This window comes from Physella acuta, unplaced genomic scaffold (genome assembly GCF_028476545.2).
Source record: "Physella acuta isolate Inbredline_101_S28 unplaced genomic scaffold, ASM2847654v3 ptg000399l, whole genome shotgun sequence".
Taxonomy (NCBI): domain Eukaryota; kingdom Metazoa; phylum Mollusca; class Gastropoda; family Physidae; genus Physella; species Physella acuta.
The window spans coordinates 227,501-252,771 of record NW_026731918.1 but is presented as its reverse complement, the minus strand read 5'-3'; the positions used below and the strand labels follow the sequence as shown (position 1 = coordinate 252,771).

General features: G+C 34.8%; 2 protein-coding genes and 1 long non-coding RNA gene across 3 annotated transcripts in view; 2 read left to right on the top strand and 1 right to left on the bottom strand.

Annotated features, from left to right (window-relative positions):
* The window catches only part of LOC131942310 (cilia- and flagella-associated protein 91-like), a 34,401-nt gene extending 26,455 nt beyond the window's left edge, over positions 1–7,946 (bottom strand). The window contains 2 exon segments of the mRNA XM_059302114.1: positions 3,306–3,382; positions 7,757–7,946. Coding sequence (XP_059158097.1) covers positions 3,306–3,382; positions 7,757–7,826 — 147 coding nt within the window. The 5' untranslated portion in view covers positions 7,827–7,946.
* Positions 7,947–16,866: 8,920 nt separating this feature from the next.
* Positions 16,867–25,271, top strand: part of LOC131942308 (E3 ubiquitin-protein ligase CBL) — a 32,768-nt gene continuing 24,363 nt past the window's right edge. The window contains exon 1 of the mRNA XM_059302113.1: positions 16,867–17,414. Coding sequence (XP_059158096.1) covers positions 16,888–17,414 — 527 coding nt within the window. The 5' untranslated portion in view covers positions 16,867–16,887. The remainder of the gene's footprint in view (positions 17,415–25,271) is intronic.
* The window catches only part of LOC131942309 (uncharacterized), a 2,323-nt gene continuing 525 nt past the window's right edge, over positions 23,474–25,271 (top strand). The window contains exons 1-3 of the long non-coding RNA XR_009386737.1: positions 23,474–23,810; positions 24,554–24,669; positions 24,809–25,271. The exon at positions 24,809–25,271 is cut by the window's right edge and continues 525 nt beyond it. This is a non-coding gene — a long non-coding RNA (uncharacterized LOC131942309). The remainder of the gene's footprint in view (positions 23,811–24,553; positions 24,670–24,808) is intronic.

The following is a 25,271-nucleotide window of genomic DNA, read 5'->3' as shown; positions in this document are numbered from 1 at the left end:
CCTCACAAAATTTCAAGGGGGGTCGTCGGAGGAAAAAAATTTCGTAATAGAGCTCATATAAAGAGAATTTCACTCGCGGTCACTTTTTAGCCCTCGTCGAGGGCTTTGAGTCAAAGCGACAGTTTTCCCTAAAGGTCAAGCCATTTACCTAAGAGTATGCAAAAAATTAGCCAGATATACTGAGTTTAAGTACCCTAAAATCAGCGTTGAAATGACCCTCTGTTTTTCCCATAAAATACAAAGATTATATAGGGAAATACAACTGGTCAGTTTTGACCCCTTTACAAAGTTTTCCCAGACATGCCGAGTTTTTTGTGACACCCCAAGGCGTTCTCCTACTACCTCACAAAATATCAAGGGGGGTTGTCGGAGGAAATTTTTTTTCGTAATAGAGCTCATATAAAGAGAATTTCACTCGCGGTCACTTTTTAGCCCTCGTCGAGGGCTTTGAGTCAAACCGACAGTTTTTCCTAAATGTCAAGCCATTGACCCAAGAGTATGCAAAAAATTAGCCAGATATACTGAGTTTAAGTACCCTAAAGTCTGCGTTGAAATGACCCTCTGTTTTTCCCATAAAATACAAAGATTATATAGGGAAATACAACTGGTCATTTTTGACCCCTTTACGAAGTTTTCCCAGATATGCCGAGTTTTTTGTGACACCCCAAGGCGTTCTCCTACCACCTCACAAAATTTTGTCGTCGGAATTTTTTTTTCGTAATATAGCCCATATAAGGCGCCAGTCAGTCGAGGTCAGTTTTGACCCCCTCTCCGTAGACTTTTCGGCGAACCGTCACCGGCCCTCGTGCTCTATTGCCCCGAGGTACCATCGTGCCAAATTTGACGCGCCTGCTTTATATATATAGATGTAATTTTACCCCACTACAGAATACATATTAAACTAATACCTATACCTACTTGTCTTTTCCCATATCCATCTCCCAAATATCCCAAATATCTGGCCCTCTTACTAACCAAAATAATGTTATTATCTTTTACCTTCACTCTATCACTATTCTTTATCATACCCTATCCTTACCCCTTACCATCACCAATACCATTACCTTTATTACCGTTATTTCTACTACTACTACCACCACAATGACCACAAAAATGAAAAGGACCATGAACATGGCCAAGGCTGTTACCAGTGACCATGACCCTTATACTTACCCTTAAACGTACCATTACCAATACCCTAATACCCAGTTTTTTGGGTTCGGGTGAGGTCCTGGGAGGTAAGGTAGTTGACAGGGGGTAATTGATCTGGTCATGATAATGTTGGAAAAATGATCGGGGGTATTGACTGGAGGGGAGTAATGCCATGCTCAAGGTTTTAACCATCTACAACCCATTGTGTTGCATTATGTAACATCTCATCAGGCCACAACACCTATAAATAATTGCTTGGTGTTGCAACCCCACTCCCCTCACACACAATAATGTAGCAGAAATTGCATCATTTTAAAGAGTGATGTTATAATGTTTTAGCCTTATATATTTTGCAATAAAAATAAATTACAATATAGTTTTTATTCTATTCTAAATAGCAGGAGTTCAGCTAATTAAAAACAATGTCAAAAAAATTCATAAAAAACGTTTTAATAACAAGCTTTTATGTACTTATGCACTAAAAAGTAGAAAATAAATTATACACTACTATTTTAATTACTATAAAGAAAAGCGTGGGTCACTTTAGTACTTTACTACCTATTGGATACCTTTACTAATATTTGAGAAGAGACCCACGCTTTTCTTTATAGTAATTTAAATAGTAGTGTATAATTTATTTTCTACTTTTTAGTGCATAAGTACATAAAATCTTGTTATTAAAACGTTTTTTATGAATTTTTTTTCAGTACTTTACATGTTTTATTCACAATAGAGTTACATGACTAAAAACCATTGCGCCTATTGAACGTGATGGCGCGCCTACTGAACTTGATGGCGCAGCTATGGAACGTGATGACGCGTGTGGTGCGGTCGGCATAGACATGCCTATTGATTCGGTCCAAATTTTAATTAATTAATAAAAAATTAATTAGGCATCCAATTAAGTCAAATTTAGTTTCAGATTGCATTGTCTTCATGTCTTGACCCACGTGCCAACTGTGAATCGTATCGGTCAAGTAGAACTGTCCGAATTTTCACTCCTGCGTTTCTATCTAGACTGACGACAGACAGAATGACGAGGAAGTGAGTTAAATAAAAGCTTGTAAAAAAGCATTGCTATATACCACACTATACAATAAGCTTTGATATTTTTTATTTTATTTTATTAAACAACTACTTGTAAGTTTTACAAATATTAATTATTCCAATCTATTTATCCGTTAATGACCTTTAGTCAAAACAATTAGCATTTCTCTTTATCCACGTTTTCGCAAGGACTCTTTGTACTAAATAACCTCTTAAAAATTCAATAGCAGTTTTAAAAATAAACTTTGCAATGCCCTATTTAAAAGTGACTAACCCATGTGACACAGAAAACACACCATTTGTGCAAATGCATTGTTTGCAAGCAACTGCTTGTTTACATCTGCTCTGAAGCAAATATTAATTATTAATCATTATTTATTACTCATTGCAACAGTTTAAAAACCTTTTAGTGTTCATTTTAAAGAAGTTTTTCTTTTATCAAATCCAAGTGCTTTCTTTGTTTGCTTTTGTGTGTATGTAAAGAACAAATGGAAAATAAACATCCAAATCATAGACCCAGTTATGTCCCTTTAATAGTTAACCAAGAGCTTCACAACATCTTAACATTACATTTTTGAGAATCTCGTATTTGTCCAGGTGTCTACGCCACCAGAGCTATCTCCTAACAAAATATCAAATTTGTGTTGCATCTGCAAATTGTGGATTTAATTCTAGCCCTTGAAATAAAAACATTTTGGGTCCCATCAAAATGGGCTCCCGTCATACTGACTTGAGACATATAGGTTCCTGATAATATGGCTCCCGATATATTGGCTCCCCAGAAATAGAATTCCAACATAGTATAAATATATTCACACCCTATATATATATATATATATATATATATATATATATATATATATATATATATATATATATATATATATATATATATATATATATATATATATATATATATATATATATATATATATATACACACAAACACACACAGAAGTAAGTGGACCAGTACAATACTAACAGGTATTCTTCCAGGTTTAAAAAAATTCTTGTTTCATAAGTGACATGTATAATTACAGCTTTTTATTACATCTTTATTGCTTACTGCCATAAAAGGTATAAATCGTAAGAAAGCTCTGACTTACAATTCGGTTTGTGCTTGTATGAGCTTGAAAAGTGACTCTTCCATGGTCATGTGCAGAAGATAAGATGTAATTATTATCTGAAATAATTTAGTATACCACTATATTTTCAACTTTAAACTTTTATGAATATGGAATTTTATACAGGGGTGGGGTGCAAAATTTATATATATATATATATACACACACATATATATATATATATATATATATATATATATATATATATATATAAACCAATGTATGTGTGTTTGTAGTTTGTCTTTTATGCTTTGCTACACCTTTCATCTGATTGCCATGAAACTTTAAAAAGTTGTTGCAGATACTCCTGGGGAGGTTTCTGCAAAAATTCCCAGGGGTTGCGCCACGGCAGGGGCATTTTGATTCTTCTCTATATAAGGTATATAAAAAATAAAAGTCAATTGCGGTATGACACCGTAATTTTGAGTTCTGGGCTGTTCCTTGAGTGCTATGGCCCATACATTGATTTTTAAAAATGCGACAGACTATGGATAAAATGGGGAATAAAGGCGTTCTCTTAACTGAATCAAGCACGTCAGCCGGTGCCCCGGCAGGGTGCTATTAGCCTTCCTGGGTTATTCTGTAATAAACATTGCGCATAAGTTAGTTTTAAGGAGCCAAGGACCGCATGGAGCGCCCTGCGGCACTGTAATCGGGGGGTCCCAAGAGCGCCCTTATGTCCCTGACAAATTGTGATTGGAACATAAATAATATTTTCACCTGATATTTGATTTTCTTAACTTAACAATCATAATTTGATAGCATTGACCTACAAAAGTAATGCATAATAAATTTTAAAATTTCTAACAAAATTTAGAGTGCATGGTTATAACAGGTTGTTCACATAGAAGTTATGAAAATAAACTTAAATATTCGAACTATATTTTATTAAAAAAAAATATAGTGCAATAAAAATTGACACTGCTATCTAAATTTACTTCCGTCAGCACTGGTGTTAAATGATGTTACTCTAGTTAGATATTATTCTCATGGAACTAAAAGCCGCGGGATGTCTTGGGAGCAGTGGCGTAGCTACCGTAAGCAAAGCATAGGGGGGAGGGTGGGGGGAGGGGGCCCTTTTCCCTCTTAAAAAAAAATTAAAACCTTTTCATATGAATTTTAATATTTGTTATATATAAATAATTTAAAAAAGAAAAAGGTTAAAAATTATAAAAAGGCCCTTATTCCTTTCTAACTGTACAGGCAGTGTGATTCAGGGGGGAGGGGGGGGGGGGGGGGGGTCGAACAGGGCCCATCAGTAATAATAACACTAAAGGTGTTGCCACTTTGTTGTGCAAAACATTGAGAGAATTAGCCTATAAATAAACTTGAACTTTGACCGGTAAGTTTAAATGCATCACTAAAACCCTCAACTGACTGGGAAATTCCCTAAGCCCCCCCCCCCCCTCCCAGACCTGCAACGCCCTCCAAACTGTCTGCCCTACCTGAAATTTCATCCTTCTAAACATCAATGATAACAACTAAACTATTTTTTTTAAATGACATTAACAACTATAAACAGTTTTTTACTACAAATGAAGTCCAACATTTATCAATGTTTTCTACTAATTTTTACTTTAAATGACACTTCATTTTTTTATCTAATTTAATCAATTTTATCCATTTTAATCAATATGGCACTACAAACAACATAAGTTTTTGGTTTTCATCCAATCGCCAAGAAACTTTGGAAAGTCGTTGAGAATACTCCATGCGGTGTTTTTATTCTAGACGTTTTTCTGAAATGGTGCATGAAACTTTTGGGAAGGTTTCTGCCATTAAGTTTTTATTTTATTTTGGAGGTTGATCCCGGCAGTAAGGAGGGGCGATTTGCGACTGAGTTAACCAGCTGCTATTTTTGCACCTGGGGTCCGTTGACTGAATGTTTGGCGCAGCGTTACTACTTGATCCCACAGTCAAACTGCACAGGCACATTAGCCGGCACCCCGGCGGACGTGTAACCCAGTATTAGTTTTAATGAGTGCCGCTATACACTAGGGATAGTGAGTGATACTAAAATCATTTATTAAATCGAACAAGGAGTGTCCTCCACTACTTCAGCAGTAGTAACAGTTGGTCTCAGTGAGTTACCCAGAGGCTACCTGAGTGCAAAGGTTCAGTTGATTGCATCATTTTGATGACGTTCATTTTTTATTAAACAAATTGTAGATATGCCCATTGTGTCAATAGCTTGGCCATTCTAAGTATATAACTTATAGAAGCAGCAAAAATAAATCTCAATGAACCTATTAATCATTTTGCAAAATTAAAAAGCAAAAAAACAACCCCAGATCTAAATAAATCATGAACAATTTTAAAAAAATTGTGTTTGGTTAGTGGCATCACAAGATTGGATGTTCCCCTGTGTGTTTACTATAGATGTCAGCCCTCTCTCATTAATCATTTATTATTTTAGCTGGATACAACATAGTTTTGACAGTTTCTACAGTGTTTTATCAAGGTGTCAGGCATAATTGTTGTTATCAGATGAGTACAGCAATCCTGCCCCCACCTTGTGATGCTACTGTGTTTGGTAACTTACAAAAACAATAAGTTAACTGAAAGCCTGTAACATTTTTATAAAACTACAGGCTAGTAGCTGTAGTAAGCCTACATAAAATAATATAGTATAAATACAAAATCAGGACGTATAAATACATGTACAGAATATTTATATTATTTAAAACTATCCATCGTAAGTAGCAGTTGATCTCTTTGTTGAACTCCATTGTAACCTAATGGCTGATGAAGGGGCCCACTGATAATTTTTGCATAGAGGCCCAAAAATCCTAGCTTCACCACTGCTTGGGAGACAGCAAAAAATTCACTGCATGGGACAGAACAAATCGATTATGGTTGAGGCTCTGTAATGAGGACTTAGTCAAGTCATGATATTATTTGCAGTTGTTGGAAAAGATAGCAGACTGGGGAAAGGCATACTAGCCAACTGGGAATAGCCTTAGCTCTTAATAAACATGGGACCTTAAAAATTTATTGTTTAGAGATTAGAGGTTAGACTATGGCTAGTGCCTTAGTTGTCTGAGGTAATAACTATTATTAGTATTAACTAGATCTAGTGTGAAGTGTAGTAGGCCTAGTATTTATTACTAGATCAAGTAATATTAGTATTAGTCAAGCTAAATTTTTTTTTTACATTTGTTACACTATTATTCACTATAGTAATAGTAAAGTATAGTATATTTATTATATTAGTGAATTAATAAAATTAGGGTAATCTATCGTTTTAGGTGCGTAAAATCGTCCGTGGCTAGTAATGTGCAAAAAGTTACCTCATTGTCAAGGCTTTAATAGAAGTATATTATGATAGATTTGTGTCAAATATTGTAGATAAATGAATAATAAACCTAAATCAATGGCTAAATATATCAATACAGGCAAGAAATTATCTTTAAACAGCAGTGTTTGCAAGCAGGATTCGCTATATAAAAAGCGGCCATCTGTAAGTTAGAGTGGCTTCCCTAGATTCTTGCGCTATAAGTTTACAATTTAAAAAATAAACAAGATGGCTGCTATAGTAAATGAGCATGGTTGCATCTGTTGGAAACATCGCTAGTCTTCATTTATTACTGAAAAGTTTGGTAATCTATCGTTTTAGGTACCTAAAATCGCCTGCGACTAGTAATGTGAAAAACAGGTGACTCCTTACCTTAAATTTTAATAATTATTTCACATTTTGAGGAGGATTTATATTTTGAAAAATACAAAAATGTTTCCTTGTTTCATTTATGTACCTGTTTTTAAACAATTGAATTAAAACTTTTCAGTAATAAATGAAGACTAGCGATGTTTCCAACAGATGCAACCATGTGCACATTTACTATCTATATCTTGTTTAAGTAATTATTTTGTTAAACTTATAGCGAAAGATTCAGGGGAAGCCACTCTATTTTACAAATAGCTACTGTTTATATTGCAAACCTTGCTTGCAAACACTGCGATTGATTTATTAGGTTTATTATTCATTTATCTACAATATTTGATACAAATATATCACAATATATACTATATATACTTCTATTAAAGCCTTGACAATGAAGTAACTTTTTCGTACATTACTAACCGCGGGCGATTTTACGTACCCAAAACGATAGATTACCAAAAGTTTTAATTCAAGTGTTTAAAAACAGGTACATAAATGAAACATATAAACAAGGAAACATTTTAAGATTTTTGTATTTTTCTAAATATTTTTAAATCCTCCTCAAAATGTAAATTAATTATTAAAATTTAAGGAGTCACCTGTTTTTCACATTACTAGTCAATTTAACGTACCTAACTAGGCGATTTAACGTACCTAAAACGATAGATTACCTGCCTAAGTAATATTTTTAATAAACGTATTATTATAATTATAAACTACTAGATCTAGATCTAAATTCTACATTACATCTCTAGGAATATTTCTACCCTACCGTATAGAAAATCGTAAGTCCTTGAGGGATTCGGTAGCTGTCGCCGAATAGTTTGAGTTGTACTAGCCATGATAACTGTATTAACTATTAAATTTGATATAGATCTAGATTATATTTTATTGAATGGCAACACTACAGCTACTACACAAAATCTGTAGTGTGTATTACCAATCCTTTATAGCACGTAACCATGATGACAGGGGAAGCAACAATAAAAGAAAATCGAGAGTTATCGTTCTTATATGCGAATTTGAATAATATAATAATAATAATTATTATATTATTTTAATGTTTGCATTTATCCGCTAAAATTATTTGAACCCACCATTTTACCCAAATTTAACTTTATCCATATTATAGATATAGTCTATATTACTAGGCATTTTGCCGAGCTTCGCTTAGGTTTTCGAACAAATTATGCCTAAAATCTTACCCTTTAATATTATATAGAAAATCTTACCCTTTAATATTATATAGAGTCTATCTAGGTTAAATTAAAATTAGGTTAGAATTCAATGTAAAAAATTCGTTGCATAATTATACTTTATGGCGAAGAATGGCCTCCATTCCAACGAAGTGTATCAAAAATAACAAAATATTTATGCAATATGGTATATGCCTTACTGACAGTGCGATTGCATGGTAAGTTCTAAACATTTAATTTTTTTAAATTTTCCTACATGGAAAATGCACAGTGTGAAGTAACAACGCATGCGAATTGTTATAACTCATGATTATTATTTTGACGTTAGCTTTGATAATGGGGGGGGGGGGGGGAAGAAAAATCGGCAAACAAACCTGACGTCATTCATGAATGACCCCTAGACCTACAGTTATCCATAGGATAATGGGTGGGCCTATGCAATTTTGAATCACACACTTTTTAAATAATAAATCGGAAAATTTGGAATTTACTTATTATTGAAAAATATTTATGACAATGAAATAAGTGAATGAAAAGCTCTAAATTAATTTTAGCCATCTATCACACGTGAAGTTAATTAGCCTAAAAATGCGGTTAGCGTGAATTTTAAAATATCTTAAAGACTTCTCATTTAATGAATAATTTTATTCAAAATTACATGAAAATTGGAACTAGCTAGATTGAATAATTTGACGGGGATAAGCGGAGGTAAAAAAAAAGGTTATAAATAGTATGTGAGTTATACCAACAGATCGCAAAAAAAAAAAAGAAAGATTAAACATAACAGTCAATGTCACTGAGAAATACGAACTTTAATACACTCATACACTGTATTATGTTCGTATTTCTAAGTGATTGAGTTATCGGTCGCTACTTCGCGGTTCATTTATCGCGGCTTCAATATAAAAATATCTCGCGGATTGTTCTAAAATATTCATCGAAAATTCTAAATTGAGGAATTATCATATGGAATGAAAGTTGGCCGCACGCCAGCAGAAGGAAGAGAGTGCAGTAAATTGTAAATCATCTTCATCTCCTTCACCCTCATCGAACTGCACAGATGTTTTGTCGACCTGCACTGGCTTTGTGACAGCTAATACTTGGCGCTGCCCGTGTTTTGGAAATATATTTATTGTCAAATTAAATGTCAATATGCAAATATTTTGAGAAAATATATACATAATCCTAAACCTAACTCTTAACTTTACACTAACAAACTACAACAACAATAACAACCACTTACACAAACTTAAACTTGAAAATGAACATGAACCGGAACGTCTACATCATAATCAACGTAAAGGCAAACGAAATAGCATACGCAAGCGCAAACGTAAACATCAATAATATAAACACTAACAATCTCTACCAGAGATTGTTACATAAACACATACACAAATCACAATTAAAAACACAAATTTGAATTTGTTTCTATGTAATTTGAATTTTTATTTATCATCTACTAGGCATACTGCCTAGCTTCGCTTAGGTTTTAAAAAAAAAACGTTTGAGAATTTGAATGATTAATTAATTGGTTATTAGATATTATGTGAAGTGCTCAAGGCTTTCATATAGCACGCCATTTATTTCACAAAGACAAGCAACTGCGAACATGAACTCAAGTCTTTTGATTCATCGAGTTGAAAAGCAAACGTTGGTGAAAGCTTGATTTCATTTAAAATTTGTTTTATTAAAATCTACGGACATGTCTGCTACAAGATGCTGAATAATATTATCAGGCAGATATATTAGCTACATCTTTACTGCACTGGAATCTCCAATAAGTAATTTCACCATCTTCAATATGCAGGACTAATTACAATTTGTGGTGTCAGTGTTAGTTAAGTAGGCCGCCAATGAATATAACTTTTTTTAAAATCCTTAACAAGCTTTTATACCAATCCTATTATATAAAAGCCCAAGTGCGCACTTCTCTCTCTCTCTCTCTCTCTCTCTGTCCGCAAAATATTTTCGCCGGACATCACATCAGAATCTGCAGCGATATATGAAGAACTTTATACGGACTTTTGTTGAAAATAATATGTTAGATGTTTTAAATGTATAACCACAATTTTATGTAGAAAAACAATTTTAATTATGCAACCAGAGAAATGTTTATACTTGGGACAAGAACGCATTTAACAATGACGTCGCTTTTTGTTTACACTAAAAAAAAAAGAGCACGAAACTGATGACGTCATCTTCCGAGTTTAGAATGAAATAAAGAAATGAATTATTTCATTCAAATATGATTTAGAGCTAAATTCTACGTATGCTATGAAATGTATACAATACGATTTTCTCGGCCTAAACATTTATAAGTTTTTACTTTATCTATTTAAATTGTAGATATAGATCTAGATCTCGATTCCAGATCTGTATACAATACGATTTTCTCGGCCTAAACATTTATAAGTTTTTACTTTATCTATTTAAATTGTAGATATAGATCTAGATCTCGATTCCAGATCTAAACTAGATCTACGGAAAAACTAGACGTAGACGCTAAGATCTGGATTTAGACTATCTACTAAAAACAATATAACTACCTTTGAACAGCCGGGTTTTTAAAGAAATCTTAGAAGTCTCTTAATTTTAAGTCTCTTAATCAGCGAGTGCATTTAATATGGTATGGTTACCGATGATGAAATGAACTATTTCATTTAAATCTATAGATCTATTCATAAAAACCTAATAAAAAGAAATCACTTTAAAAACAAGAAGAATACAGTGGAATAGCCGAGATTTTAACGGAATCATTTAAGTCACTTAACCAGTGTGTGCCTGTGTTATGTTAAATGTGTCGGATTTTTTAGCTAATTAGTTATTTCTTTGATTTGTCAGTAATATCGTTCAGCGTGTATAATAGATTGGGAATACACAACGGAGACAGAAGCCATCAGCATGTAGCCATCTTTTTTTGGTAAACGGAAGAGGAACAATGATAGATAAATACAAGGGACATCACTCAATAACAACATTATAAATATAACTAATACAAGAAGAGTGAGTTCCCCTGACCTCACAAATCCCAATATGTTACATCCCTTTACCCTTAGTAAACACAACACATCTCTCAATAGAACAAATTACAGTATCTTAAAATCACCAATTATATTGTAACATGAACACTATGGTAGATTACATCCTTACAAACAATGCACAATATGTTACAACACAATTAAAATACAAACAATGATGTCAAAGTCCTTTTGACCTTTAAAATCATAGGTCTAACTTATTTGGGACTTTGATTGTCCTGTTTGACCTTCTCAGTGGCTTTTGATTTGGTGACTCAATATTCTGACCATTTGGATTCTCTATCTCAGGAGGTCTAGGATTTAAATCATTAACTCCAGAATTTACATTTTCTGACTCTAGACAACTTGGTTCACTCATATCAACAGAACTTGGTTGTGGAACAAACTGAGTTGGTGTGAACTGATCAGATTTGGTGGGATTGACAGATTCACACTTATTATCTGCACAAGTTATTTTTAACTGGTCTGCATGTCTATGGACAATAAGTCCATCATTTGTTTTTACTTTATAACACACAGGTCCTGTACATTGAACAATTTGACCTGGTATCCATTTTTCCTTTCTCCCATAATTTCTTAGATACACATTCTCATTAACACCAAATTCTCTTTCAATGAATGTTTGTCATGATTTAATGGAACTATTTTTGAATTGGCATCTGAAAGTATTATGCTGTTATTCAGATCCTTGACTGACATAGATTTCTTTGATTGATCAATTTCCTCAGGTAATCTGATAGTGCTTTTTGGTAACCAAAAATACTGTTTAAAAGTAATATCCTGGACTATATCACTTTGCAACTGTGATCCAGTATTTGAAGTGGGTGTATTAAATGGCAAAAATCTTTTTTCTTTTGATGTTACCCTTTTAGTTTCTGTAAGTGCTAATGATGTTAGCAAAGTTGTTTGATGATCACATTCCTTCTTACTAATGTATTCTCTTTAAAAGCATTTGAAATTGCCATATCACCATAATCATTTATTAAGTTACAAATACTTTGTTTAGGCAACTCTGACTGATAATGGACTGCATCTTCTCCATCTTTTATATTATCTTCACAAAGGTTTTTATTTCTTATTTTATATGGTCTTAAGTCATCATTCACAGACTCTTCAGGCCAACCATTCTTACAGTACTCATATACTTTTATTAAGCACTCATCTTTTTGTGTTTCTCTTTTAATATCATTCACATTTATATTGGAGTTATCCATGATAGTGAAGAGAACAAATACATCTTCTGGTATATAGCTAAGGCTTTGGTTTTTTAAAGGTAATCTACTAAGACTATCTGCACTATTCTCAGATCCAGGTTTGTATCTCAATTCATAATTGTATGCAGTTAGTGTGATAGCCCATCTTTGAATTCTTGGTGAGGCATGCTCAGGTAGGGTTTTGTTTTCTCCAAATAAACCTAGCAATGGTTTATGATCTGTAAAGATGGTGAACTTCCTACCAAACAGAAACTTATGAAATTTCTTAACACCAAAAATGATGTCTAAGCCTTCCCTATCTAATTGAGAATAATTTTTCTCAGCCTGGTTCAAAGATCTACTGGCAAAAGCAATGGGTCTGTCACCCTTTTCATCTATGTGGGATAAGACTGCTCCTACACCATCTGGTGAAGCATCACATGTTAATATAAGTCTTTTCCCTGGGTCATAGTGAGTTAGTAAGGTGTCAGAAGACAAAGCCTCTTTTGCTGTATTAAAAGCAGTATCTTGTTGTTTACCCCAGTGCCAAGTTGCATTTTTCTGTAGCAGCTTGTACAGTGGTGATAGTTTACCAGACAGATTTCCTATGAACTTTGCATAGTAATTTATCAAGCCCAAAAAATCTCTTAGTTGTTGGGTATTTTCAGGTTTGGGTGCTTCTTTAACCATTAATGTCCCGTAACGCCCGCTGCCGCCCGACACCGTTAATGTCCCGTAACGCCCGCTGCCGCCCGCTTAAAATACGCATAGAAAAATTAAATTTGTTTCATTAAAATTTGGCCTACAAATCCTAATTTTTAACTAAACAGGAAGTCGGATAGTTTCACCATCCTTTTCCGGTCTTATAATTTCAATGGCGCTTTTGAAAGATAAAAAATAATAGCTTCTTTCGATCTCGAAATTTTAGACTCATCTGTCCTTTTTTTAGTAGATTTAATGTTAAAAATAAAATAAAATAATGCCTCTAAACGTATCTAGGCATGTATTTTATGAATTATTTATCTTAAACATAACCAAATTGATATTTAACTGTTAAATTCAATGCTTAGTTGTTTAGACAAAAATAAATAAAGTTGACTACCGAAAATGACCTGTTTTGAATTTTCTCCGACATTTTTTATTTTTTTACTGTACTTTTACCGAATATAATATATTCTATTTAATACTGTTGGAAAGCCAGGTTTATTCCCAACATTAAGCAGTAGTTTTTATCTTAATTTTCAATTTCATTTAGAAAAAAACAAATATTTTGTGAAACTATTCACTTGATCATACAGAGTTATGCTCCTTACATTGGGCCGTCATGGGTGGAGTTTTGGTAGGATGAATGGGACATTAATGGTTAATGGCTTTTGTTTTCTCAGGTTGAGGTCTGATGCCTTGTTTGCTCAATATATAACCAAGAAAACTAATTTCTGTCAACATGAATTGACATTTATCTTTGTTTATCTTTAAACCTTTTTCACCAACTATTTTCAAGACTTTATCTAGTGTTTTAAGATGTTCAGTGTCATTCTTACCAGTTATGTACACATTGTCAAAGTAAACACAAACATTTGGAATATCCTTAAAAATACTGTCCATGACAGCTTGGAAAATTCCAGGGCTAGATGATATGCCAAAACATAGTCTTTCATATTGGTAGAGTCCTTTATGTGTGTTTATTGTCGTATAGACTTTTGAATCTGGATGCAGTTCTAGTTGAGTGTAAGCATGACTAAAGTCTAATTCAGTGAATTTGTCTCCTCCTGCCAAATTCAAAGAAATTTCCTCAATGTTAGGTATAGGGTACCTATTTAGCTCTATTTGCTTATTCAGTGTAGTTTTATAGTCTCCACAAATTCTTATAGAACCATCCTTCTTTAACACTGGCACAATGGGCGTTGCCCAATCGGAATAGTCTACCTTCTTTATGATGCCATTAGATTCCAATCTACTTAGCTCATTTTCAATTTTATTCCTCATTGCATAAGGTGGAACTCTAGCTTTGCAGTCTCTTGGATTTGTGTCTTTAATGCTTATCTTCACTGTTCTATCATTTAGTAATCCAGAATTACCAAAAACACATTTATTTTCAGATATTACTTTATCTATTGAAGTAAGACTAGATTCTCTTGCATTGTTCAATGAACATATACTCTTCCAATTTAACTTAAGATCACTTAACCAGTTCCTACCTAGTAATGGTGGTCCATTTCCTTCAACCACAAGAAGAGGAAGTTTAACACTTTGACCATTATAACTTACATGAACCATACACTCTCCTATTACCGGAACATTGTCACCAGTGTATGTTGTTAGACACTTGTGACATGGTTGTAGAGGCACTGATTCTCCTGTGACAGCGTCAAAGTCCTTCTTTGTGATGACTGTTAGAGATGCTCCAGTGTCAAGTTGGAAGCTGATGCTCTTACCGTTGATATTAACTAGTACATTGATGGGAGCATGACTTATTGATTTCACAGAGAACAGGTTGAAATCCGGCTGCGAATCAGTTTGAGCATTTTCACAGGTAGAGTGGTTCATTGGTTGGGTTAGGTAGTCTTGGTGAGAGTTAACATAGTGCTGCCTTTGGTTGCGGTACTGTCTTGACTGGCTAGATTTAGCAACAGACGAAGACTTTGCAAAGCAGGCCTTGGCAATGTGACCTTGCTTACTGCACTTATAACAAGTTGCAGACTTGAACTTGCACCGATGAGATGCATGGGGACCTTTGCATCGATGACATTTTTGATAATTATTACTAGATTTAGATCTAGGCTTTAAACGTGCAGGCTGTTTAGCATAAGTTGGAATGCTCTGATGGGGTTGGTGTTTATTGACTAACCTGCTGTTTACTGCATGGATCTCTGAAGGTGCTAGAGATCTCGCCGCATCTGATGACTGCTGGAATGAAGTTGCAAGTTGTATTGCTTTTTCCAATGTTAGATCTGACTCGAGCAGCAACTTTCTTTGAACATCAGGGCTGTTTACACCTGTCACAAACTTTTCACATAGTCTGTCAGACAGCGTATTGCCGAATTCACAAAATTCACTTAAATGACGTAAAGCAGCAACATATTCTGATATTGACTCGTTTGGTTGACGAGTCCTACTGTCAAATCTAGCTCTACATAGAAACTTTGATGGGGTAGGCGCATGGTGGTCTGTTAGCAATTTGCTCAGCTCGTTAAAGCTCTTGGTAGTTAGACTAGCTGGTGCGCATCTAAGTCCTTTAATAGCCTAAATTGTTGAGGCCCTATGACTGTTAACAAAACAGCTCTCTTTTTGGCTTCTATCGTCACGTTGTTTGCTTCAAGGTAAAAGCTTAACCTATCTAGGTAATCTTGAATGATTTCATCATTCGAATCAAATTCTTTTATTTGGCCATACAGCGCCATTATTCTAGAAATACTTAGCCAATATGCTCTAGCAAACCTCTTTTTTGCGTAAGTAGGTGCTCATTCTAGTAGATTATTTATCTTCGTCGCCAGTTATAATAGATTGGGAATACACAACGGAGACAGAAGCCATCAGCATGTAGCCATCTTTTTTTGGTAAACGGAAGAGGAACAATGATAGATAAATACAAGGGACATCACTCAATAACAACATTATAAATATAACTAATACAAGAAGAGTGAGTTCCCCTGACCTCACAAATCCCAATATGTTACAGCGTGTAGTAATGCACATTGCGTTTTTGACCAATAACTATTTTATAAATTATTTTTCTCAAACAAGTTCAATATTTTAAAATATATAGGCCTATAATTCACGTGAAACGGGTATCGATGGCTAGTAATGTGATAATGCACTAAAAAGGGTTTTAAATTTATACGATGTTTATTATTTCTAAACAGGAAATGCGTCAAAGTACTAAATATTTTATCACTCCTAATCAGGACAATGTTTGTCAGTTTGTCTGAGACAGAGGCGTAGCGACCCTTCCCGGCGCCCGGGGACAAACTTTCGATTTGCACCCCCCCCCCCCCCTCAAACTTTCGGGATTTGCACACCCCCCCCCCTCGAACTTTTGATTTACTCACCCCCTCCCTCAAACTTTCAATTTGTTTTCCCAACCCATTTTGGCGCCCCCTAAGGTCGGCGCCCGGGGACATATGCCCCCCCCCGCTACGCCTCTGGTCTGAGGTGGGTGCGATTGGTATCACCCCTCTCCTTATCTATGCACACGCTTTTATCCATTAATTAACTAAAGGGCGAAAAAACACATCGTTTTCTTAGTAATATATATTAAATCTGTGCACAGTTAATAATGACGGTGTTCAATACAGCTGGGTGTAGTAGTTTTTCTTTATAATATTAATCTAGTAATTTTAATAACATTTGGTATTTTAGAGCGTTAGTTTTGCGGTGACGCCTACACTTTTAACTTTACCACGTTCTTGTGTCACAGATTTCTTCAAGTTCCGCCGGATGGTCGGTACATGGTGTACCAGGAAGAAAAGTAAGATGGCGTCAGGCAGCAAACAAGCGAAAAATCTTGGTGCTATGTTCAGACAAATACATGGAGTCCTAGTTACGCCAAAATTAGCAGTTGTTGACAAGAAGACAATAGAAAAGTCTTGGAAGATGATGGACAAAGTTGTAAAACTGTGCCAGCATCCAAAAATGAACTTACGTAATAGTCCCCCGTTTATTTTGGACATTTTGCCTGACACATACCAACATTTAAGAACTATTTGTAACAAGCACGACGAAAAATTACAGTCATTAAACGAATGTGAATACTTCAGGACTTTCATCGAGAACTTGCTAAATAAGTGCAAAAATACTATTAAACTATTTAGGGATGGAAAAGATAAAATGTATGATGAGAATTCACACTACCGAAGAAATCTCACAAAATTAAGCCTTGTTTTTTCTCATATGCTGGCAGAATTAAAAGCTATCTACCCAAGTGGTACGTTTGCTGGAGAAAATTTCAGAATAACCAAAGGAGATGCTGCTGACTGGTGGAAGAAATCTTTTGGTGACAAGTATGACCATTGTTTAATGTTTCAATATAGGCCTAGATCTACTTACTTAGGACCCTACGAAGTGTCTATTCCCAATCTAGGCCGTTCGAATTCACAGCTTCCGGGTTTGTTGTTTTGAAGCCATCTCACGGCTCATGCGCTTACCAAAAATGGCGACCAGTTTCGCTTTCACTAATGGGTAGAGCGATAAAACTAATGATTACGAAGCCATCGTTAATTTAAGAAATCGGAACTATCCGTTTCTATTTAAGTCTGTTATTTAAGAATTGTCGGATCTACTTTTGGCCTAATTTCTATGTTTGTCTCGCAAGCGGCGCCTTAGTGAAAGTAGCTCTATATAATTCTTATCTTTCGAATCAAATAACTATAAAATACCGCAGGTATTTTTAACCAGACTATTGCTATTTTTTACTTGAAAGCATTAATTTTACACACGTTACAATAAACTGGTAATAATTTATGGTAGGCATGAGATATGCTCTGTAAGAATAATAATGCCATTTTATTATAATCTTTTTTGGTGAACACGAAGCGCGGGAAAATGTGTGACGCGCAAGAATCCAATCATTCGGCTAGATTTATGACTGTTTTTTATGTCACACCTAAAAATAGAATGTTTACGCTTTCTTCATTGATGATCGTTTTCATTATTTTTTTAAACTGAAAGTATGAATTATTAGTTAGATTTCAGGTTTTGTAACTTGGTATACTTACCCTTTATCAAAATTAAAAGCATAGCATGCTGATTGTGAACAAATATAGTCATAAAACACAAATATAAAGTTACAAACAATGCGATGTCGGGATGTGCCACACCCCCTCAAGAAAACACATGTTTATTAAGCTGTTTATCTCACTTTACAACAGTAATTAAAATTAATTTTCAAATTTTTATCACTTATTGGGTAAGATTAAGCACATATTTACTAAAAATGAAAAAAAAACAAAAGCAAATTCTGTTTTATTGAAGGTCACGGGTCAAGTTTTTTTTTCCTTCTGTCATGTTCAGTGGAGGGTGCCACAGGCTGACCTGACTTTGGAATTTTTTTCAGTAATAATGACTTTGCACAGAAAGTTAAAATATGCTAAATTGGCTTAGTTTACTAGTGTGCAAGCTATTATTGATACATTTTTAATAAAAAAATCATTCTGTAATTCTCATCAAAAAGCCTACCCAATCAACTGTGAATAGCCTTATTAGATTAGAGGGCTATTCACAGTCTGACTGTTTTGATAGATTTAATGTTAAAAACCCCTAAGCAAGCATGAAGATGTGGATATGTGATATTATATGTGTGAGTGACTGTTACCGATCGTGCCGGAAGTTGGGGGTTCTAACCCATCAAATGCCATATCGCTTTGACACTTAATGTAGTTATTCTCGCTAAATCTAAAATTTAGGCCTACTCATTTGTCAATTTGAACATGACTACTAAATAATATTACTCGCTAACTTGGAGGCGTGGTCGGTTGCTAACAACAACATGGCGTCCTGACCGGACGCATGACTGCCACCTATAGTTAGTAGTGAAAACCCCGCCATTTTGCTCGTGGTAAACATTTTTAAAAGAATTTAGCAGAAAGTCACTGGAATTTGGCAGAAAAATCATCGGAAGTCATATGTCCGGTCCAGACGGCATATTGTCATTAGCAAGCGAGTAATGCTACTTAATGTTGTGTGCCCCTTGTTAACAATTCTTCTCTCCCCTTCCCCTCCCCCCCCCCCAATTATTCATGAAAGGTTAAATTAAATTTTTTTTTCCTTTTTCACGTAATTGCTGGCCTATCTGGAAAAAAACCTGTCCCTTAGATTTTTGCTAAAAGAAAAAAAACTTGCGAAAAGTGTGATGGAAACTGAATGATAGCTGATCAAAAAGGAAGCGCTATTTCACCTGATATTTATTCTATGTGAATTTTAAATTGATAGTTGAAAAGCAATGTGAACAATTAACTAAAGTGATGCATAAATAATATTTTCTTAAAAATTACTAGATCTACGAGCCGACCCGCAGCGCATCATACGCCGCTATTTAGGCCTAGTTGTTTTATTTTCTACTTTTCAGTAATTCATAATTTGTGAATTCGACAGTACCAATGCTGCCACTGAAAATATTTGCTTTAAAACACTAACCCCCCCCCCCCCCCTTTCCCCTAACCCCGACCCTGCACCCCCCCCCCCCCCCCCCCCGTGAAAGCAGCCTCCTCTTAGTTATTTCTTAGTTACCTCCTGTAAGTTTAAAATCGAACTAAATTATCTGCCCCTAATAGAAACCCGGATCTACGGCTCTACGATTTGTAAACATTTAGCATGACCACAGCTCACGCCAGACAATGTGGGGGTGATAGTGATAGAGAGAAAGAGAGGGGACTGCAAGGAGGCTCTTGCAGCTTGTTTTCTAACGGCTCCCAGAAGAGAATTATATATATAGATTAATCTAGTTTAGATTTAATTAGAGTGCATAATTGATCATCTACAACTTCCGTCACAGACATGTCTGATATGAGCCTAAAACTAAAAGCTAAACTAAATTTAAACCATAATAATTTTTTTTAATGAAAATATAACAATAAAAAATAGCACTTCTCTCTTAATCCATACCTAACTCCCCAGTCACTATAAATGCCCAGTTGTATTTAGCATGAAATTTAGCCAACTATGAATAACCATATTGGGGCTATTTGCAGTTGGCTGGGAATAGCCCAACACGGCTATTCCCAACGGCTGGGAATAGCCTTGGTCATATACTTAACTATGCTGAAGACGTTAGTAGCTTATATTATATACTAGAAGAAAGTCTGATGAAATATATAAGAAGTGTTTCATCAATGCGTTACAAATCCTATATTCTTAGACGCGTGACCTTGTTTTCTAAAACTGATTTATTTAAATGTAAACAATGCCTGCGCTAGGACCATAAATGTCGGGACACAGGTTTAACTACACTACCGCATGAAAACCTTGAGTGTTCGTTAATCACTCACCGAAATAATGAGGTAGAACACACTTCAGTAACCGCCCATATGTCAGGGACGTAAAGCAGCGCTCTTGGGAGTCCCAGGATAACCCAGAGCGCCACATAGCACCCTGAAACAATGATTCCGATTGTGTCATTCGCTAACATTAAACAAATCAACAGGGTTTTTTCTTTAACACTAAAAAAAATGTTTTTGACGTGTTATAAACATCAGTGTGACTGATGTGATTTGTTAGCATTACTAATGATGTATTTATAAAAGCTCGATCTCAATTTCTGATTGGATCGTCTAAAATTAGATGCTAATTGCATCATTCGCAAAGTGGCGAAACTGTTTGGAATTTTTTTTAACAACCTAGTTAATTTATGTGATTATTTTAAAAAATGTATTACAGGGCCCTCAGCAGCCCATGTGAGCCTTTGGGGGCTGAAACTGAAATTTTTGTTCGTAGCCAAATCGCACCCTACCATGGCGCCGGCGGACAGGCCTGATTCAATTTAGTGAGCGACTGTAACGCCCGTCTTATCCATTGTCTATCATACTGTTTAGAATGAACGTAGTTGCCATAGTGCTCACGGGAAAGACCAGGGCGCCAATCCCATCCTTCTGGGTCCGCCAGTACACAATTAAATCCCCCCCCCCCCCCCCCCCGGAGAAACCATCTCGGGAGTATTCATCAACTCCCTAAATTTTTATGATAAATGGTGTCAAACCGCATCTGACTTTATTTTTTTTTTAAATTTATCGTATATAGAGAAGAATCACATTCTTCCAAGGGGCGCCGCCCTTGCGAAATTAAAACATTTTTTCAGCTAAAAAAGTAATTTTTTCCGTCATTCTGATTTTGACTCAGTTTGTTCTAATTTTTTTTTAAAAAAAATTACTAAAGGAGAAAATAAATCTAATTGAAAAAAAAAGGCAGGGAATAACTATTATCTCCCTTTGGCACACGTTGCCATTTCCTAGTTAACTTACAATATTTACAAGTATCATCTATCTAATTAGTAATACTAATGGTAGCTGCACTGAGGTTAATAAAATAAGTAATAAAACAGATTAGTTACCTTACAAGTTAAAGACAGTTATAAATACTATGGACGTTTCGACCCAAGGACTTCGTCAGCACACAACAGTGTGGTTACAGATTAGACAAAAGACAAACAGTAACACAGTTTTGGACTTAGCTCGACAGTGAAAACACGTCTTGTCTAAAGGCCATGATACCCAAAAGAAAAGACGCGTAAAGGACGCTTGGACACCTAATAGGGTGTGGTTGGAGGGGGGGCTGTTGGGGCTTTGTTAGGTGAAAGATACCTGTTCATTCAAACCATCTGGTGACTGTGTGCCAAACTTAAGTATAAGTCGCGGTTCAGTGTGTAGGCGGTTTTTAAAAATATGGCAAAACTGAACAGCGGTTACACTAAAGTCGTTTTTTATGTCATGCCCACTCTTGTTAAAGTGTTTGGCCACAGGAAAACTATCTTCATTGTTTATTGACCGCAGGTGTTGGCTAACACTGTCAGACAATCGTTTCCCCGTTTGTCCAATTTAAAAGATATTGCATCGCCTACACTGGATGACATAAACTACATTACGGGATTCACAGTTGAATTGATTTTTTATTTGGAGGGTTCCCATAGGCAGCTGAAGTGATTCAACCTGACGGGTGAAATGACACGTGTTGCAGTTGCGGGAACAAGAAGTAGTGCCTAAACTTGTGGTGATAGTTAGTGGCTGTCGGCTCCGGACTAAAAGGTCTCTAAGATTGCGTTCCCTTCTAAACACCACCAAAGGATTCTTTTGAAATAAATGGCCTAAATGGGGGTCGGACTTAAGGATAGAATAATTTTTATAATATTTTTAGCTAAATCCGAATGAGGGTGGTAGGGTAAAATTAGTTTAGTTCTATCTGACTTTTGTTTTGGAAATCGTAGAAGGGAGGCCTGGTGGTCAACAGTTCTTATGCAGTGTATTGCTGACTGGAGTATATGCTCTGGATATGACCAGAGTAGGAAGAACTTTAATAGCTCATGGGCATTGTTCCAGAAGTCATCATCATCTTGACAAATACGTCATGAGAATGGTATCAAATTTTTGCAGGCCGGGGGGTGTCAAGAAGTGTACAGCAGATATGAGTGTGAGTCAGTTAGTTTGTAGAATAAGGTCGTTTCAACATTGGTAGCGTTAAATGATATTGTCATGTCATGGAAGTTAACAGAACTGCCTGAAATTTATTTCAGAGTTAAATTTAATGTTTGGGTGGTAGTTGTTGCAGAATGATATAAAATCTTTTAGTTCTTCTTCTGACATCTCTGTGATGCCTAACCCATCATCAATGTACCGCTGATAAAAACCTGGAATTCTGCCAGTGTATTTTTCCTGGATTTGACCCTCCAGGTAACCCATGAAAAAAAATGCATAACTGGGACCCATTTAGTCCCCATAGCTACTCCACTTATTTTGTCAAAAAACTGCCCATCGAACGAGTTGAGGTTGAGAACTAACCTAAGTATAGTGTTACTGTCAATAGACGGATGGGGGTTTAATTGCTAGTAGACCATCTTTGTGGGGTATAGAGGTTTACAAAGACACCATGTCTAATAAGAAAATTAATCTCGGTTTATTACTAGTAAATTTGAGAGATTCTTAAGTTAGAATTGCATGGTTGGTATCTTTGAGTGATGCTGGTAGTGCTTCAACTCTGGGTTTAAAAATGCTGTCTAGAAAGGAAGATAAAGTTTCAGTAGGGCAGGCGCATGCTGATATAACGTGTGTAACTCCTCTTTTTAGGCATGACTGTTCCTACTTTTGGCTGACATGGGTAGGCACGTATGATAGATATACATATACATATAGATATATACATATATATATATATATACATATATATATATATATACATATATATATATATATATATATACATATATATATTAGGTATTCTAAATGAGCCGAAAAATTTAAGCCGGTTTTGAAATTTTTTGGTCGCGTTGCGGCATCGCGCGGCGGTCCGACCCCATAATACATACGCAATTAGAAACCACTGATTTAGAAAGAAGAATGGTAGCTCTGTAAGATGGTATAACTTTGCCAGCTGTGTAATATAATTAAATGCTAAAAATGTTCAATTTAAAATTTTAAAATGATTTTTTTCCATGAAAAAATAATTTTACAGCCGCCAAAGTTGTATATTCCGAAAGGGCATCCAATTTGCCATAAAACTGTTACGATTTAATGAACACTCCATGTATGGGGTCGGACCGCAGTAAATGAAACCAATGTATACAAATCGCGACGACCCGCATCTAAATTTCGCCGGCTCGAGTCAAGATTGTGTTGAATTCCGGAACACCCGACCTCGGTTCAGAGCAAGATTTTGTGTTTATTCGTTGATTACAGTGGATTTAAAAACACGTGCAGGTAAGTTGAATGCATATTATATTACTAGCTATATTCTATTTATTTATGATTAACTGCTGCTTTAATACATTTGAATATTAGTGTCCGCTTATCGGTAATTGCTCCACGCTTAAAAAAATTTTTTCCAAAAAATTATCTAGCCTTTTTTAAAAGTCAGTTGTATTTAATTTATGGTCACTGAAATAAAAAAGGAATGCGCAATTAAATCAAAAAGATGTTTTAAAGGATGATAGAATTTAATTTGTTTTAGTAAATTATGTTAGTTAATAACATCGGCCGATTAAACTATCAATATTTTGTCGATATTTCAAGCCGATTGTCCGCCATGTTTTTTTTACTTTCTCGTAGTGTTGGGTTCAACTATTATATTACCGCAGCGGTTAACAGCATACTTTCAATTTATTGTAGCATTGTTTTCTTTTTGTCTTTCCTAGTTTCATAGTTAACTATTCTATATATGTGCAGTAGTTACATTAAATTTTAGAATATTATGATCATTTACATTTTTTATCTCTAGATTTATTGTAAAGACGACTTAAAATAAAATGTAGCCCCCCTTCCATAATAGTTTAGTCCAAAGTTGTTTCTAGATTTAGTCTAGATCTACTTAGATTAGTTAGATTCACTATGGCTTTCATGTTAATATTTAGATCTAGTAGTATAACTATCTATAGTGCTTTCATTTAATATCTAAAAAGCATTGAGCAGCCTTACTTTTAATATTATTATTATTCTATTTACAGAGCAAGATATTAGCATGAAAGAAAGGGGAAACTCATTGGCCTACCAAAAATTTTGTATTGTTGTGAAAGCAACAACAGGACTCCTGAATACTTTTGAAGGAAACCATATGTCAAATGTTAGTATTGTATGCACTTTGCTTATTATTTATAATGATGTAATGTTACATGATTGATATTTAAGTTGGTATAAAGATATACAGGCCTGTTATATAAGTCAGTATATTTGAAATGCTAATTAATTGTTTTTATTCACAGACATTTTCTATACTCTGGACCAATGGAAGGATCCCTTACTAGATTCCATAATTTGATCTGTAACCTTGAAGAAGACAAACTCAACCAGGATATTGACTATTAATTACAATGCTACCCAACCTCATAGAGAAATTTCCCAATCAGGATATTGACCTGTCTTTTTGAACCTGCTCTAAGATTTCTGATAATTGTATAAGTTAGGACCTAGACATTTCCAGAAGTTGACTTTGATCAATAACTAACTAGAAGAAATAAATATACTAGTAACAAGTAAATTTATGCTAAACAAGTCATGATTAGGAACCAGAGTAACAAAACTAGATGAACATCACAACGCTATTAGGGTAATTTATAAAGAATTTCAGTTTAATTAGTTATCTTACTTCGTCAGTTTTTAAAATGCATGGAATTTCTTTTTATTATAGTATATAAGTAAAGAAGTAGTATAGTTATTTAGTTTTTT